The sequence below is a fragment of the Microcaecilia unicolor genome, chromosome 5 (assembly GCF_901765095.1).
Source record: "Microcaecilia unicolor chromosome 5, aMicUni1.1, whole genome shotgun sequence".
NCBI lineage: Eukaryota > Metazoa > Chordata > Amphibia > Gymnophiona > Siphonopidae > Microcaecilia > Microcaecilia unicolor.
Genome location: NC_044035.1, coordinates 287,855,169 through 287,874,754, shown reverse-complemented (window position 1 = coordinate 287,874,754; position 19,586 = coordinate 287,855,169). Strand labels below are relative to the sequence as shown.

The window sequence follows — 19,586 nt, the reverse complement described above, 5'->3', positions numbered from 1 at the left end:
CTAATCACTAAAGCTGCACACAGCAGGCAAGAGGAATGAATAACACTGCACTTAGGCGAGAGGAAAGAATCGTGTAACACAATGTCCTTGGAATAGGGAACTGCACTGTGCTCACAAACTGTGGGGCATTTCATCAATCACTTGAATTTCTTGAAAACCACGCGGGGTCAATTTTTAAAAAGGTTATGCAAGAAGACTTCCAAACAGAAAGCAAATTGGTTTCTCAGCAGACAACAGAACACTCTACTCACAGGTAACAACCAAAATGATTGGAGCAGGAAGGAATCACAGATGGGTCCCAATTCATGACAGGCTTGATTATAATGTAGTTCTAGAAGACTGGCAGACAAAATTCAACTCTGGTAGTGGTTGGAAAACTCAAAGCTGCAGGAGCAGTAAAGCAAATAAAAGACTCTAGTTCATGTGGCAAGTCTTGTTCTCATCCCGCACATATGACAAACATGATTTTAGGTTATCTGTTATAAATGTATGGGTAGTACTTTTGTGGGCAAGCTGATGGGTGCATTTTACCATCTAATTTGCTCCATGGATTGACTAGATAGTTTCCTCTGACACTAACATTTATGGCATTAAAAAAAAAAAATATATATATATATATATATATATATATCAAGTCAATATTTAAAAAGTGCTAAGATGTTTGACAAGATTCTAAACATCTAAGTACTTTTTCTTTTAAAAAACATTCTGCAGCATTATGGGGCTATTTCTATAACTGGGCAACTGATTGATGCATATTCTACAGCATAAAAGAATGTAGGTAGCATATAGTCAATGCTAAAATAACCCTGATCTGAACAGAATCAGATTACTGTTCAAACTAAGTAGAAGTTACATATTTTTTTAAATAACATTGATTTAATAGGCCCCCTAAAAACATCAACATGTGTTAATTGACCTACAGATACAGATAATATGCTGCACATTTTTGCTGCCTTATAAGAAAATGACAAAAAGAAAATTCTCATATATTTTACACCTTTACATGTTGGAAATCCTAATTTCACTCCTCAAATCCTTTAGAGGAGTATAAGGTGTTGATTAATCTGTGCATATAAAGTGGTGCAATTCCCTGAACAATTTTGAATATTAAACAATACTGTTTATAATAAATTCTAGCTTCTATAGGCAGCCAATGTAATTGAATATACCATTGAGTCACTCTATCAAATTTGTTCAGTGAACATATCAAATGAGTAAAAGTATTCTGTAGTGTTGGTAGTCTCCTCAATAAATACTTTGAACAACTCAAATAGACTATCGTTATATTAGTCTAATTTGGATAATAGTTGGGCCTGCACAACCATTCTGAACATTTCCAGTATAAATATTTCCGAATCCTTCTCAAGTTACATAAAATCCCAAACCACCTTTTAACAAGAGAATTCATTTGGGATTCCATTGTTAAATTCTGATCAAACATTATACCCAAAAATGTTGATGAACATTTTAGCTTATATATGCTTACATATGTGCATACATGCACATATGTATGTCATTATTCTAATGAAGTACATGTGGAATCAGCATGTAATTGTGCATGCATACTACAGAATTGCCCTCCATATATATAGCACTATCCCCCCTGATTTTATATACTTGTGCATGCAAATTTACATGTGCATGTGATAGAATAAAGGCATTTACGCATGTAATTTTATTGTTTAATTAGATGCTAATTGACCTAGGCTATTATCTGTGTGAATTAGCACTAATTGGAAAGAGTCTAAATGGTTAAAACCTCCACATAAAATACTGATTAAATCTAGAGTGAACGTAGACTCAAATGTTATTTTTTTTTAATCATTTGGATGCTAGTTGGGTGGACAATTACCCCTCTTCTTTTTGGTGAATTGGGAGAAGTATAGTATGGAAGTGTTAGACTCATCAATAAGTGGTTCACTGAGGATTTATTAAAGTTGAAACAGTATTGCAGAAAACTCAAACATAAATAGAATAAAATGAAATCAGCTGATTCTAGTCAAGTTTTACGCCAGGCTGTTCGGCAGTATAAAACTACTTTGGACACTAGAAGACGTGAGGTTTACTCCAACTTATTTATTTGTTGCATTTGTATCCCACATTTTCCCACCTTTTTGCAGGCTCAATGTGGCTTACATAGTACCATGATGGCGATCGCCAATTCCGGTATGAGAAATACAGAGTGGTATTGCGCTAAAGATTCATGAGTGACAGAGTAAATTAAGAAGTCAAGGAGAGATAGTTAGGTTACGCCAGTTCTGGTTTGAGTTTTGTTGTGTTGCAGGATTCAGGCGTTTAGGTAAGATCTTTATGGCATGCCTTTTTGAACAGGTGGGTTTTTAGTGATTTACGGAAGTTTGTTAGATCGAGTATTGTTTTCATGACGTTTGGTAGTGCATTCCATAGTTCAGTGCTTATGTAGGAGAATCTGGATGCATATGTTGATTTATATTTTAGTCCATTGCAGCTTGGGTAGTGGAGATTTAGGTATGTGCGTGCTGACCTTTTTGTGTTCCTGGTTGGTAAGTCTATGAGGTCTGCCATGTAGACTGGGGCCTCGCCGTGAATAATTTTGTGAACTAGGGTGCAAATTTTGAACGCAATTCGTTCTTTGATCGGGAGCCAGTGTAGTTTTTCTCTTAAAGGTTTGACACTTTTGTATTTAATTTTTCCAAATATGAGTCTGGCTGCGGTGTTTTGAGCAGTTTGAAGTTTCTTACTGATTTGTTCTTTGCATCCGGCATAGATTGCATTGCAGTAGTCTAGGTGAGTTAGCACCATTGATTCTACCAGGCTGTGGAATATTTCCCTCGGGAAGAAAGGTTTTACCCGTTTGAGCTTCCACATTGAGTGGAACATTTTCTTTGGTGTATTTTTCGCTTGGCTTTCTAGCATGAGGTTTCGGTCGATTGTCACTCCGAGAATTTTCAGGCTGTCTAAAACAGGAAGGGTGTAGTCTGGGGTGTTTATAGTGGTTGGTTTGTTCATGTTGTATTGTGATGAGAGGATGAGACAGTGTGTTTTTTCTGCGTTGAGTTTTAATTGAAATGCATCCGCCCATGAATTCATGGTTTGGAGGCTGAGTTTGATTTCGTTAGTAATTTCTGATAGATCGTGTTTGAACGGGATGTAGATCGTGACATCATCTGCGTAAATGTAAGGGTTAAGGCCTTAATTGGGATAGACAGTATTAACATTAGTACACACTAATGTTTAGCATGTGCTAAAAACGATAGCGCACCTTAGTAAACACGGCCCTAAATACCTTAAAGGCAGTAAATAAATCATAATAAAATAAGCTAGTGAATCAACTCAGTTCACCTTCCTTCTCTTCAGATCGAATGCAGGCTGAATCTCCTAAAACTTCTGAACTAGCTATTTTTTATTTCCAGAATAAGATTTGTTCTATAAGACAGCACTTCCAGTCATTATCTTTAATCTCAATGTAACTAAGCATCAACCTCAAACTGAGATCCCTGAGGACCAGTCTTGGTCTGATTTTGCATTACCTTCCTGGAACCAACTGGATTCACTTTTTCTTAAATATTTTACTACATATTGTTCTCTTGCTTCATGTTTTCCAAGCATGGTGAAAGCAGTTTCTCCCATTTTTAAAGGACGTTTATTACAGTGGTTACATTTCTCCTTAATTTCTGGTTCTTTTCCAGTTGAGTTAGGTCACATTGAAGGGCATAATCGAACGGGGCCGGCCATCTCTAACGCCTGCCCTGACAAGCAGCATACCCGACTGTATTATCGAAACAAGATGGCCGGCCATCTTTTGTTTTGATAATACGGTCGGGGCCGGCCAAATCTCAACATTTGGCCTGCCCTTAGAAATCGCTGGTGTTAGAGATGGCCGCCATTGGTTTTTGCCGATAATGGAAACTAACGGCAGCCATCTCAAACCCGGCCAAATCAAATGCATTTGGTTGTGGGAGGAGCCAGCATTTGCAGTGCACTGGTCCCCCTCACATGCCAGGACACCAACCGGGCACCCTAGGGGGCACTGCAGTGGACTTCACAAATTGATCCCATTACATAGCTCCCTTACCTTGTGTGCTGAGCCCCCCAAAACCCACTCCCCACAACTGTACACCACTATCATACCCACTCCCCATAACTGTACACCACTACCATAGCCCTTACGGGTGAAGGGGGGCATCTATATGTGGGTACAGTGGGTTTCTGGTGGGTTTTGGAGGGCTCACATTTATCACCACAAGTGTAACAGGTAGGGGGGATGGGCCTGGGTCCGCCTGCCTGAAGTGCACTGCAGTACCCACTAAAAACTGCTCCAGGGACCTGCATAGTGCTGTGATGGAGCTGGGTATGACATCTGAGGCTGGCATAGAGGCTGGCAAAAAAATGTTTTTAATTTTTTTGGGGGGTGGGAGGGGGTTGGTGACCACTGGGGGAGTACAGAGAGGTCATCACCAATTCCCTCCAGTGGTCATCTGGTCATCTGGTCATTTAGGGCTTGGTTGTGAACAAAAATGGACCAAGTAAAGTCGGCCAAATGCTCATCAGAGCCGGCCTTCTTTTTTCCATTTTCGGCCGAGGCCAGCCATCTCTTAACCACGCCCTCGTCCCGCCTTCAGTACACTTCTGACATGCCCCCTTTAACTTTGGCCAGCCCTGTGACGGAAAGCAGTTGAAGCCAGCCAAAATCGGCTTTTGATTATACTGATTTGGCCGGCCTTAAGAGAAGGATGGCCATCTCCCGATTTGTGTCGGAAGATGGCTGGCCTCCTTTGAAAATAAGCAGGATTATTATAACACCTATATTGAAAAAATCTTAAGGATTCGACTCAATTGTTATCCAGGTATAGACTGATTGTGTTGATTTCTTTGTAAAGATAAAGGAAGGTTTGGTTATGTGTCAACTGATTGAATATTTAGATAAGCATGATTTATTGCATCCCTTGCATTCTGGTTTCTGTTCAGCTTTTAGTATGGAAACAGTGGTGAGTTCAAACCTAGATTGTGCTCATCTAGCTTTAAGTGAAGGCAGACAGATGATGGCCCTTCAATTTGATTTCTCAAGTACATATGACTTGGTGTACCATGTCATTCTATTGCAAATTCTGGGAATTTCTGGTCAAGTTCATTCTTGGTTTAAGAGGTTTTTGCAACATAGGTCCTATAGAGTTGAAAAAGATGGCATATTATCTGAATCTTGATAAATCTATGCAGTGTTCTGCAAGATTCACCATTTCCCCTATTTTATTCAATTTGTTTTTCATTCATTGGATTTTGAATTGGATAATGCAGGTTACAAGTTGTGCTAATGATATCACAGTTTTAATTCCTTTCCATACTCTATCACAAGAGGCATTACTCTCAATCCAAAACTGTATTCTTTAATTGAAGCTTGGACATTGCAACATAAATTAAAGCTAAATACAGATAAAATGAAGTTTCTCCTTATACATAGAAATCACGATCCTAATTGTACTTCTCTGATAATTGGTTCTAGCATCTATAATATTTCATCTCCTATTAAGATACTGGGAATAATTTTTTGATCAATCGTTATCATTTGATGATCAAGTTAATTATTTAACTAAGAAAATATTTGGTTTAATGAAAAAACTTTGTAGGATATAAAAAATGTTTTTCTCTTCAGATCAATTTAGATTACTTATTCAAGCTTTAATTTTGTCACAACTAGATTATTGTAATCTTGTTTATTTTGCCTCCTCTTAACTATTTTTATTACAAGCTATTTAAAACATTGTCGTTGGTTTAATCTTTTCACTTAAGAAAAGTTTGGCAGTATCTCAGCATATTATGCCATCCTACTTTGGCTTCCTATTAAAGCCAGAGTACTATTAAGTTTCGTTGTTTTCTTTATAAAATCTTGTTCAGTAATGCACCAGTTTATTTGTATAATCATGTTATATTGGGAACTGTAGATTGTTTTCACCAATCTAGGGTCCTTATTTTTTTTTTTTCTGACAATGAAAGATAAGAAAAGATTTTAAATTACAGATTCTCTTTTTCCTTACCAGGCTGCAAAGTATGGAATGGAATTAGATGAGATAATCTGTTCTTCATTTAGTTATATGCATTTAGATGGTGTTTGAAAACTAAACTGTTTCAAAAATTCAATGTGAAATTAGAATAATGATCTGATAACTATTATATGCTATTCCCAGATACCATCTGTTCTGTTGTAATCTGCTTAGAACTTGTTAAGGTATTAGCGGGTTTATTTATTAGGATTTACTTACCGCCTTTTTGAAGGAATTCATTCAAGGCAGTGTACAATAAGAATAAATCATACATGAGCAATAGGCAATTACAGCAGTAAAAACATTCAAATAACAATACAAACAGGCTTATTTTCGAAAGAGAATGATGCCCATTTTTTGACACAAATTGGAAGATGGGTGTCCTTCTCACAGGGTCGCCCAAATCGGCTTAATCAAAAGCCGATTTTGGGTGTCCTCAACTGCTTTCCATCGCGGGGACGACCAAAGTTCACGGGGGCGTATCGGAGGCATAGTGAAGGCGGGACTGGGGCGTACCTAACACATGGGCATCCTTGACCGATAATGGAAAAAAGAAGGGTGTCCCTGATGAGCACTTGGATGACTTTACCTGGTCCTTTTTTTTATGACCAAGCCACAAAAATGTGCCCTAAATGACCAGATGACCACCAGAGGGAATTGGGAATGACCTCCCCTTACTCCCCCAGTGGTCACTAACCCCCTCCCACCATCAAAACAATTTTTAAAAATATTTCATCCTGCCTCTATGCCAGTCTCAAATATCATACCCAGCTCCATGACAGCAGTATGCAGGTCCCTGGAGCAGTTTTAGTGGGTGCAGTGCACTTCAGGCAGATGGACCCAGGCCCATCCCCCCCCCACCTATTAAACTTGTGGTGGTAAATGTGAGCCCTTCAAAACCCACCAGAAACCCTCTGTACCCACATGCAAGTGCCCCCCTTCACCCATAAGGGCTATGGTAGTGGTGTACAGTTGTGGGGAGTGGGTTTGGAGGGCTCAGAACACAAGGTAAGGGAACTATGCACCTGGGAGCAATTTCTGAAGTCCACTGCAGTGCCCCCTAGGGTGCCCGGTTGGTGTCTTGGCATGTCAGGGGGACCAGTGCACTACAAATGCTGGCTCCTCCCATGACCAAATGGCTTGGATTTGGTCGTTTCTGAAATGGGCATCCTCGGTTTCCATTATCACCGAAAATCGGGGACGACCATCTCTAAGGTCGACCTAAATTTTGCGATTTGGACATCCCCAACCGTATTATCAAAATGAAAGATGGACGCCCATCTTATTTCGATAATACGGGTTTCCCCGCCCCTTCGCCGGGACTTCCTGCGAGGACGTCATCAGAAAATCTTGGGCGCCCCTTTCGATTATGCCCCTCAAAGTATGGCAGTATACTACTTACCATGCTAACACAATAAGTAATATAACATTTTAAATGACAGTGTAGGGTATAAGCAAAGATTGAACATAAGAGCAAGAGGAGTTAGAAAATAAGGTGACTAATTTGAGGTCAAAGAGGTGGTTAAATATTATCTCAGCTATAGTAGAAGTGGATAAACATGTCCTGCTGCAGTATGTGCAGCCTGTGTCACTCCTTGTGTGCGTGATGGAGACTAACAAGTTAGTTACTTCTTCCATTAAAGGCCTGGTTGAAGAGCCAAGCTTTTACCTGCTTCCTGAAGTAGAGATAGTCTTATATTAAGTGGAGCTTTTCAGGGAGTACATTCCAGAATGTGGGGGCTACTCCAGAGAAGGATTTCTTGCAGGTATCATATCATGTAATGTCTTTTGGACAGGGTATGGTTAGGGATACTCCTTGGGAGGATGTAAGTGTCTTTGGAAGGGTTATAAATCCCAATGTAATGTCATGTAATATAACTGCCCTTATTCAGTATTCTACAAACGTGCATGCAAAATCTAGCACATACAGTACAACTGCAAGGGGTGTATGGGCCTGGGAGTGGCAAGGGCAGGTCAGGGGCAGGCCTAGCAGTAGCACACACAATGTATAGAATACCAGCAATGACATACCTATCTGCCATTGAACTAGCATAAGTGCTCGTACCTAAAGTTAGACGCATAAATGCATAAGTACATAAGTAGTGCCATACTGGGAAAGACCAAAGGTCCATCTAGCCCAGCATCCTGTCACCGACAGTGGCCAATCCAGGTCAAGGGCACCTGGCACGCTCTCCAAACGTAAAAACATTCCAGACAAGTTATACCTAAAAATGAGGAATTTTTCCAGTCCATTTAATAGCGGTCTATGGACTTGTCCTTTAGGAATCTATCTAACCCCTTTTTAAACTCCGTCAAGCTAACCGCCCGTACCACGTTCTCCGGCAATGAATTCCAGAGTCTAATTACACGTTGGGTGAAGAAAAATTTTCTCCGATTCGTTTTAAATTTACCACACTGTAGCTTCAACTCATGCCCTCTAGTCCTAGTATTTTTGGATAGCGTGAACAGTCGCTTCACATCCACCCGATCCATTCCACTCATTATTTTATACACTTCTATCATATCTCCCCTCAGCCGTCTCTTCTCCAAGCTGAAAAGCCCTAGCCTTCTCAGCCTCTCTTCATAGGAAAGTCGTCCCATCCCCACTATCATTTTCGTCGCCCTTCGCTGTACCTTTTCCAATTCTACTATATCTTTTTTGAGATACGGAGACCAGTACTGAACACAATACTCCAGGTGCGGTCGCACCATGGAGCGATACAACGGCATTATAACATCCGCACACCTGGACTCCATACCCTTCTTAATAACACCCAACATTCTATTCGCTTTCCTAGCCGCAGCAGCACACTGAGCAGAAGGTTTCAGCGTATCATCGACGACGACACCCAGATCCCTTTCTTGATCCGTAACTCCTAACGCGGAACCTTGCAAGACGTAGCTATAATTCGGGTTCCTCTTACCCACATGCATCACTTTGCACTTGTCAACATTGAACTTCATCTGCCACTTGCACGCCCATTCTCCCAGTCTCGCAAGGTCCTCCTGTAATCGTTCACATTCCTCCTGCGACTTGACGACCCTGAATAATTTTGTGTCATTGGCGAATTTAATTACCTCACTAGTTATTCCCATCTCTAGGTCATTTATAAATACATTAAAAAGCAACGGACCCAGCACAGACCCCTGCGGGACCCCACTAACTACCCTCCTCCACTGAGAATACTGGCCACGCAATCCTACTCTCTGCTTCCTATCTTTCAACCAGTTCTTAATCCATAATAATACCCTACCTCCGATTCCATGACTCTGCAATTTCTTCAGGAGTCTTTCGTGCGGCACTTTGTCAAACGCCTTCTGAAAATCCAGATATACAATATCAACCGGCTCCCCATTGTCCACATGTTTGCTTACCCCCTCAAAAAATGCATTAGATTGGTGAGGCAAGACTTCCCTTCACTAAATCCGTGCTGACTTTGTCTCATCAGTCCATGTTTTTGTATATGCTCTGCAATTTTATTCTTAATAATAGCCTCCACCATCTTGCCCGGCACCGACGTCAGACTCACCGGTCTATAATTTCCCGGATCTCCTCTGGAACCTTTCTTAAAAATCGGAGTAACATTGGCTACCCTCCAGTCTTCCGGTATTACACTCGATTTTAGGGACAGATTGCATATTTCTAACAGTAGCTCCGCAAGTTCATTTTTTAGTTCTATTAATACTCTGGGATGAATACCATCAGGTCCCGGTGATTTACTACTCTTCAGCTTGCTGAACTGACCCATTACATCCTCCAAGGTTACAGAGAATTTGTTTAGTTTCTCCGACTCCCCCGCTTCAAATATTCTTTCCGGCACCGGTGTCCCCCCCAAATCCTCCTCGGTGAAGACCGAAGCAAAGAATTCATTTAGTTTCTCCGCTACGGCTTTGTCCTCCTTGATCGCCCCTTTAACACCATGCAGACATGCTAGTATTTTTTAACAGCAATTGCCGATATAGAATTCATGCTAAGTGCATCTTATCCTGCACCTAACTTAAAGCATCCTTTTGAGAATTACTTGTATATTCTGCTCTACATGTATAGTGCTGCTATTTGCAGAGTGGGGGTGGTAGCATTAGGGTAGGCTCATTTTCTTTTACTTTTCTTTTTTTAATTTGTTTTTATTGAAATATATAATATATAAGCATAACACCTGAGAAGAAAAATAGTATTGACATTTGAAAATTAAAAAAGAAAAAGGAAAGAAAAGAAAAAAATTTCCAAGAAATAATACGTCAAAACTATCATAATAAGCCCCAAAACTTAAGCAACAAAAAGTGAACAAGGGAAACAAGAACACAGAAATCAGTTACTCATGAGGTAGGGCACTGAAATAAAGGAAATAATATATCCTAAGATATATTCAAAATTATAGAGGCTCATAGACATACAAAGTTACATAAGTTACCATCCTGCTTATAATCGAATGAGAAAAATGCCCAAGTTCCGACCTAAATCGGGAGATGGACGTTTATCTCACAAAACCGAATAAAGCGGTATAATCGAAAGCCGATTTTTGGACGTTTTCAACTGCAATCCGTCGAGGATACGGACAAAGTTGATGGGGGCGTGTCAGAGGTGTGGCGAAGGCGGAACTGGGGCGTGGTTATCTGCCGAACAGAGATGGGCGCATTTCACTGATAATGGGAAAAAAGTATGCGTTTTTAGCTAGAATTTAGGACACTTTTCCTGGACCCTGTTTTTTCACGAATAAGGCCCCAAAAAGTGCCCTAAATGACCACATGACCACTGGAGGGAATCGGGGATGACCTCCCCTGACTCCCCCAGTGGTCACTAACCCCCTCCCACCACAAAAAATGAAGTTTCTCAACTTTTTATTTTCACCCTCAAATGTCATACCCAGCTCCCTGACAGCAGTATGCAGGTCACTGGAGCAGTTGTTAGGGGGTGCAGTGGACTTCAGGCAGGTGGACCCAGGCCCATCCCCCCTACCTGTTACAATTGTGCTGCTTAATGCTTATTAGTCGTCCAACCCCCCCAAACCCACTGTACCCACATGTAGGTGCCCCCCTTCACCCCTTAGGGCTATAGTAATGGTGTAGACTTGTGGGCAGTGGGTTTTGAGGGGGATTTGGGGGGCTCAACACACAAGGGAAGGGTGCTATGCACCTGGGAGCTCTTTTACCTTTTTGTTTGGTTTTGTAAAAGTGCCCCCTAGGGTGCCCGGTTGATGTCCTGGCATGTGAGGGGGACCAGTGCACTACGAATCCTGGCCCCTCCCACGAACAAATGCCTTGGATTTATTCGTTTTTGAGCTGGGCGCTTTCATTTTCCATTATCGCTGAAAAACAAAAACGCCCAGCTCACACATTGTTGATTTAAACATGGGCGTCTATTTTTTCCCAAAATACGGTTCGGTCCGCCCCTTCACGGACCCGTTCTTGGAGATAAACGCCCATGGAGATAGGCGTTTTCGTTCAATTATGCCCCTCCATGGGGCTCATTTTCAAAAGAGAATAACATCCAAAAAGTGTCATAAAGCAGCATTTGGATGAAAATCCTCTCAAAACGTCCAAATCAGTATTTTCAAAACCTGTTTTGCAAATGTCTATCAATGCAATTTGTCTGCAGTGCATCCAAATCACAAGGGGGCATTTTGGGGGCATTTTGAAGGTGGGGTTAGGGCAGGTTTAGGGCATGCTTAACACATGTCTAACCCCAACACTTGGACATTTTACAGCCATAAACATGAAAACATCCAGGGTAAAAATCTAAACGCTTTGGTCTAGACTTGTTTTTAGAAAGAATAAGGCACAAAAAAGATGCCCTAAATGACAAGATGACCACTGTAAGGAATCGGGGGTGACCCCTCTTATTCCCCCAGTAGTCACTTACCCCCCTCCCACCACAAACAAATTTGAATAAAAATACTACTCACCAGCCTCTATAACAGTCTCAAATGCTATAGCCAGATCCATTAGAGCAGCATGTAGGTCCTTGAAGTAGTCTAGTGGTTGGTGCAGTGCACTGTAGACATATGGACACAGACCCATACCTCCCCCTACCTGTTACATTTGGGGTTCAAACTGTGAGCCCTCCAAAACTCACCAGAAACTACTGTACTCACATATAGGTGCCCTCTTCACCCATAAGGGCTCTTTTAGTGGTGTACAGTTGGGGGTAGTGGGTTTTGGGTGGTGACATGAAACACCTAGCATCTGCCTGGGGTTACCCTGCAGCCACCTGAAGGGTCTGCCCAGCACTGCCCAGCCTTACCTACAGTTGGGCTCATGCTCTATACTAGCACCCTCCACCTACCAACTGGATCCCACTTACCTGTGGGCTAGATTCCCAATCTCAGGTTATTTTCTGGTGATTTCTAGGACACTGGGACCACACTCCAGGACTCCCACAGCTCCCAGAAAGCACCCACAGACCCAAAAAACAAACCAGAAATCTTAGTCCAGGACAGCAGAGTCAATAAACTAATAATGTTTATTATCATAGAACTTCAACTGTGAACAGTAAAAGGTGAAATCAGCAAGCAATAACAGGTAACTGAACATGGATCAATTATAAAACTATCTATATATTTGTTTACTACCTGGGTAGTACCTGGGGAGGTCAGGAAATGTAGCTGCTCACAGGTCCTCAGTAAAGAGATCTTTTCTCTCTCCACTCACTTCCTGTGACTGGGGAAAATCCAGTACCTTCAGGCTAGATTTGAAATCCATGGCCAATCAGAGCCCAGGGTATCAATGTTGAAAGTAGCTGCCCAATAGTACTGCAGATTGCCTTTCCATAAACTGAAACTGGAAGAGAGAAATTCTTATTCTGCAACAGCTTTAAAACTCAAAACAAGCACCATCTTTTGGCCAATTAGGAGAAATACATTGCATGAAATAATACAGTTTTCTGGCTTAGAAACCCCACTGTTTTATTAAAGATGGTTCTGGAGAGCTCAGCAGACAAGATAAGGGAGTAATGGTGAGATGTGTAACTGGGAGGATTTGTATGAAGTCTACAGCAGTGCCCCCTAGGGTGCCCCATTGCTCTCCTGGGATATCTGGGGGACAGTTTAACTAAAAGTGCTGGCCCCCTTCTACATCCCAATGGCTTGAGTTTCAACATTTTTCACTTGTAAAATTTTTTCAAAAATGATCTGAGAAGATAAATGCACAATGCACAAAACGTTACAAATGGTATTCCCCCCCCCCCCCCCCCCCAAAAAAAAAAAAGTAGACATTGTATTTGGGACATTTAGTGCAAAACGTCCAAAATCTGACTTAGACATCATATCAAAAATGCCTCTCCACTTAACTTTATAAGTCTGTGTACTTTGAAAAAGAACACCATAATTATATAGGTGCAGATATTTAGCTCTGATATAGATAGATAGATAGATAGATAGATAGATAGATAGATAGATAGATAGATAGATAGATAGATAGATAGATAGATAGATAGATAGATAGATAGATAGATAGATAGATAGATATGTATGGAGACAAAGAGAGAGAGAGAGAGAGAGAGAGAGAACTTATACAAGGAAGAAGACAGGTATAGCTTGGGTCATCCAATCCAAAGTATAAATATGTATGTAGAAGTGGTGATATTCACTAATTATATATGCGGATATTCAGCAGTATATAATGTCACTGAATATCCATGTATGGCTATGCATATAGCTATAGCCCCTATTTTAGATGCTCTATTCATGTTTTGGACATCTGAAAACCAGCATTTAGACATCCATATTTTATGGACATCAAACTCCCATTTTTAAAATGCTGGGATATGTACGTCTTAAGACTGCAGTACATCCTTATAGCAAGGGGGTATGGTCTGGGTATGTTTTAGGTAGGATGGGGGGGGGCAAAATATGAACATCAAACTCTGATTTAAGAAGAGGAAGGGGTATCTATGTCCAAAACAATGGATGTCCATATTTAGACCTGGTACCTAGTTCATCCAGGGTACAGAAGAGTGCTCCGATTGAGCAATTCTACACTGGAGGGAGTAAGGGAGAACACAGTAGGTATTTTTCCATCTTGGAGGGCTCACAATTAAAAAAAAAAAAAGATCACAAAAAAATTGCAGTAGGGTTTGAACTGGGGTCCTCTGGAGCTCTGCTTTAGTTCTCAGCTGACTGCTCTAACTAGTAGGCTACTCTCATACATGGATGTCTATGTGGACATTTTATAACATGGACATTTCTGTGCTGCTATGATGCTGTCCATGTGACTTGTATTGTCCTGTACATAGTTTGGATGTTTCAGTTTGTAAACTGGATACCATCACTTGGATATCCATTTCTCATGTATTTTAGAGCAGGTTGTATGTTGACAGATCCTGTTCTAAAATTCATGAGAAAGTGGATGTCCATATGTGACATACTGACTTGGAAGTCTGATTTGGATGTCCTATCTAAAATCCGGCCCTATAAGTTCTATTTCAGTATTGGCTTACAAATGAAGAAAGCATTTTTCCTATAAACAGATAAAAGAAAATCCCTCTGGTACATTGGGTCCAGAGTGACCAAGTTTCTTAAACTTCCTACTTTATCAAATCTCATCTATGCACTGGTTGTTGTTTCTGTCACTCTGAAGTGATTGCCGTGCTGGTGAGAATATTCCCTGCAGCACATCTGTTACTGAAAACAATCACTGTCTGTGTCAGTGCTAAGACAGCAGGGAGATAGATTCAAAGTGTCACATACAATGGGTATGTCTCATTCACAGAAAGAAACTAAAGGATCCCTCCAACTGGAGGACTCATTAGACCTTCTAGTTTTACAATTGTCAGCTGACAAAAGGTATGGCTGCTTTATGACCAACCATTAATTTATATTTTCTATTCTGTTTTTTATAGAAATGGCAGCGTCATTGTTGTATTCAACCTTTATTTTGCACAACAGATATTGGAGGAGAAAGTAAAGAATGTGCTGGTCTCGGGTATCAAAGCAAATGCAAGTGACCTTCTCAAGACATTTAGAATTGACTTGAATACTATAGTGATCACAGGTAACTCTTCAACTCTATCTAATTTCCTAAAGCAGTTCTTCTCAACCCAGTCCTTGGGGCACACCCAGCAAATCAGGTTTTCAGGATATCCACATTGCACATGTATGAGATACTACTACTACTACTAATACTACTTATCATTTCTATAGCGCTACTAGACGTATGCAGTGCTGTACACTGGACATAAAGAGAAAGTCCCTGCTCGACAGAGCTTACAATCTAATTAGGACAGATAAACAGGACAAATAAGAGAAAAGGGAATTACTAAGGTGGGAATGATAAAACATGGGTACTGAACAAGTGAGTAAGGGTAGGAGTTCAAAGCAGCATCAAAAATTGGGCTTTTAGCCTAGATTTGAAGACGGCCAGAGATGGAGCTTGACGTACCAGCTCAGGAAGTCTATTCCAGGCATATGGTGCAGCAAGATAAAAGGAACAGAGTCTGGAGTTAGAGGTGGAGGAGAAGGGTGCATATAAGAGAGTTCACTGGGGAGGAGTGTAGGGAGAGATACAAATGGAGAGGTACTGAGGAGCTGCAGAGTGAATGCACTTGTAAGTCAATAAGAGGAGTTTGAACTGTATGCGGAAATGGATAGGGAGCCAATGAAGTGACTTGAGGAAAGGGCTAATATAAGCATAGCAACACTAGTGGAATATAAGTCATGCTGCAGAAGTTTGAAGAGATTGAAGAGGAGAGAGATGGCTAAGTGGGAGACCTATGAGAAGAGATGGCTAAGTGGGAGACCTATGAGAAGCAAGTTGCAATAGTCCAAGCGAGAGGTGATAAGAATGCGGATAAGGGTTCTGGTAGTGTACTCAGAAATTAAAGGACAAAATTTGGTGATATTATAAAGAAAGAAACGACAGGTTTTAGCAGTCTGTTGAATATGTGCAGAGAAGGAGATAAACTTGCATGCACTATCTTCTTGGTATACAGATCTATCTCATGCACATTCCTTGAGGATATCTACCTCAAGGACTGGGTTAAGAACCACTGCCCTAACATTTTTAGAGCACAAGACATATAGGGGTCCTTAAGCTGTGGGAAAAAGGGCCCTGCAGTAGTGGCAGGCGCCATTTTCCCCACATGCCAGGGCTCTTTTTACCAAAGCAGGTAAAAAGTCCCTTAAAAAATGGCCATACAGTAAGATTACTTTTACCAATTGGCCATGTAGGGGGAACACGTAGCACTTACCGCCACTCATTAAGGTGGCAGTAATGGCTCCCGTGGTAACCCAGCGGCAACCGGGCAGCGCATAGTGCTGTGCTATAAAATTTAAAAAAAAATGTGGCATGACAGAAGTGGCACGCGCTCGCATTGGGCAGGTGGTAGTTCGAGGTCAGCATGCAGTAAGTCCACGTTGGGCATACCGATGCTTGTAAAAGGGCCCCATAATTGGCTGCTGCATTCTTGCTCAGAAAAAGTGTATCTCATGAGACAGATATGATACCATATTTTTCAATGATGAAAAATAACACTTTACTCCTTGTGGTATACAAAAATGGCTATTAATTATGAAGGTCAGTGTTCAAAAGTACTTACGTGGTCAGTGGCAGGGCTGACTATAAAGTGATTTTAAAGAAGTTTCAGGACACTTAAACAGATAATTGTATATGGCCAAAGTTATTATAGATATTTAAATTGTTCTATGGCCAAAATTATTCCTCTGAAAAGGGGGTGGGATTTGGGGTATAGAGTGACATGGTAATGAAAATCGTCTCCAACCCCTACCCATCCCATCCCCATGCAGTTTTCCCTATCTACAGGGTGAGGCAAAAAAAAAAAAACCCTCTACAGTTTTTTTTTGCCATTTTCTCAGCAATCACTGAATTTCAACGAAAAAACTTTACCTACTTATTTAGTCATCATACTTACATATTATTATTAATCAACATTTAATTATTGTAAGCTTTGTTGATGTTGAGCTAAAACACAGTAAAATAACCTCATTCAAAGGATACAGTTAACACTCCAGCTCATTTTTGAAAGAGATCGCCGGCCATCTACCAACACAAATCGGGAGATGGCCGGCGATCTCACAAAGCCGGCCAAATCGGTATAATCGAAACCTGATTTTGGCCGGCTCCAACTGCTTTCCGTCATGGGGCCGGCGAAAGTTCAAGGGGGTGTGTCGGCACAGTAGCAAAGGCAGGACGGGGGCATGCATTGAGATGGCTGGCTTTGCCCAATAATGGAAAAAAGAAAGCCGGCCTTGTCGAGCATTTTGGCGGTTTCACTTGGTCACTTTTTTTTCAGGTCCTAACCATTACTCACTTGATCAGTACCCTTATTTTATCATCCCCGCCTGTAATCTATTGGATTCCAAAAACTGTGCTATTCTCTGTTTTAAAAGCATTTCCATTACTTTACTCACTACAGAAGTCAGACCTACTGGCCTGTAGTTCCCAGCCTCTTCCTTACTTCCACTTTTGTAGAGAGGGACCATATCTGCTCTTCTCCAGTCTTCCAGGATCACTAACGACTCCACAGAAGCAATGAAAAGGTCAATCAGTGGAATCACTAGAACTTCCCTAAGTTTCTTCAGTACCCTAGAATGCATGCCATCATGCCCCATGATAACCTACTATAACATCAGAAACACTCTCCCTATTAAGTATGCACTAAGTCCTGTATGTAGAGACAGAAGGACAAAGAAGAGCACAGAGAAAAGAAATAAAATAGAATACTTACCTAACAATACATATACTTAAGTCTCTAATACATATCCCACTGATTAAAGTATATCCCAGTTTTCACAGGCTTCACTCCTTTTAAAGTAATAATTAAGGAAATATTTCTGAGGAAAACGTTAGGAGTCATACCCATAACTCTGGGAAAAACAATAATCTCGATATTAATCATCTATAATAATATTCATTTTATTATTCAAAATTTCTTGTCTATTATCATTTTCAACAACATAACCACTTCTTGCTCGTGTAGAACTTCATTTGTTATATCAATTTTTCGTTCTCAAAGGGTTCAGTTAAATTGTCCATGTAACTGTCTAATAAGATTATATCTGAAACAAAGTTATTTACTACCACCGTTAGGTCCCAAAGCGCCTTGCAGATGGGATTCAATGTAACCTCCACGGGAGCCAAAAACTTCAAGCTGATTTCTCTTCAGTGTTTAGGAGTGGTTCCGCCAATTCGGGTTCTGCTGTAAACGTCCTCCGTTTCAGCATATGCCTCTAACTCACTCCTCCACTCCTTTGGACATGGTGGTTGAATAATTCGGGAGTGATGGAGTTTTTAAAAGAGAAAGAATGTAATCAGATGTATTATTTCTAACTAATATTGGACAATAAGTATGTTTTCAATTAAATGAATTGACTATACACGGTATTGGGCTTGAAGAAGCCAACCAGATGATCAATGTGGAATAATTAATTAGATGAGTAATATCTGGGGATAATCAGGTTAACACCATGGTTTTCTTTCTGTTTACTGTCTAAATGATCTCCTTGTCTTGTTTCACTCTCCCTATTTAGTGGTCTAAGGAAGAGAATAGAATTACCTGATTGAAATAATTCCTATATATTACTTTCTCTGTATTTCTTGCAAGTTGTTTTATCACTTGTAAAAGTTTAAATGGTTATATATAAAAAAATAAAAGAATACTTACCTGGTAGGAAGTTCTAGGTCCTGCAGATACTAAAAAGTCTGAAAGAAAGTATATACACATTTAAAGTGTCAAATTCGTAAGCAAATAAATGTAACAAAATAAATTGTGAGCAGAATACTTACCTGAAACTATTTCTGTTATACAGATATTTTGCATTCCGAAGCTGAAGCACTGTAAATGAGAATGTATATTTGTAATTAATGTCCATTTAAATTTGTGGAAAATTATAACACCTGGTCTTTTGTACTTAATCATTAACATTTATTTTTATTCTTGAACTCCCTGGTTTGGCATAGAGTTTATTTGGGGAAATCACTGTAACATCAGTGTAATGACTTGCTCTACCTCCAGGGAGTTTATATTTCAATAAAAATATTTGAACTTAAGAGTGTAATAACATTTATTTATAGAACACGTTGAAGGCTTGGATTTTTTATTTATAAGGTGATAATTTATGAGAAAATATACTTTTCATTTGACTAAGACCTGGAAGAAGGCAGAAACTTCAGAAGACATGAAAAATGAGACTTGGAAGATGGGTGTAAAAATAAGATGTCCAACTGCTATTCAGAAATGATAAACCACTGCGAGTTTAGGTAGCTCCCTGCTCCTCAGGATAGCCAGGGCTGGAACTGCTGCTGAAATAATTCTCACAGCCTCTTGGGTCAAAATGTTCCTGTTTGGTTGATCCCTGCTGGTCCCCTCATTGTCATTGATATAAAATTGGAAACTCAGTAAAGGTTACCTTGTTTTAAACTCTGCCTTAGGTTGCTCTGTATTTTGCTGTTGCTAGTGTGTGCCTTCTCTGTTTTCCTTGAAATAATGGGGGCTTTTTATAATAGAGCACTGATAAAACCACAGCTATGAAGAAATAAATTGAAAGGCTTCACAGGAACTGTCTCCTGAGTATCTTGTCTTTTCCATTGCAACCTCACTGTTTAGCTACAATT

General features: G+C 40.3%; 1 protein-coding gene across 1 annotated transcript in view; it reads left to right on the top strand.

Annotated features, from left to right (window-relative positions):
* Positions 1-19,586, top strand: part of TMPRSS15 (transmembrane serine protease 15) — a 183,245-nt gene that overhangs the window by 17,034 nt on the left and 146,625 nt on the right. The window contains exon 4 of the mRNA XM_030205046.1: positions 14,857-15,008. Within this exon, the coding sequence (XP_030060906.1) occupies positions 14,857-15,008 (152 nt within the window). The remainder of the gene's footprint in view (positions 1-14,856; positions 15,009-19,586) is intronic.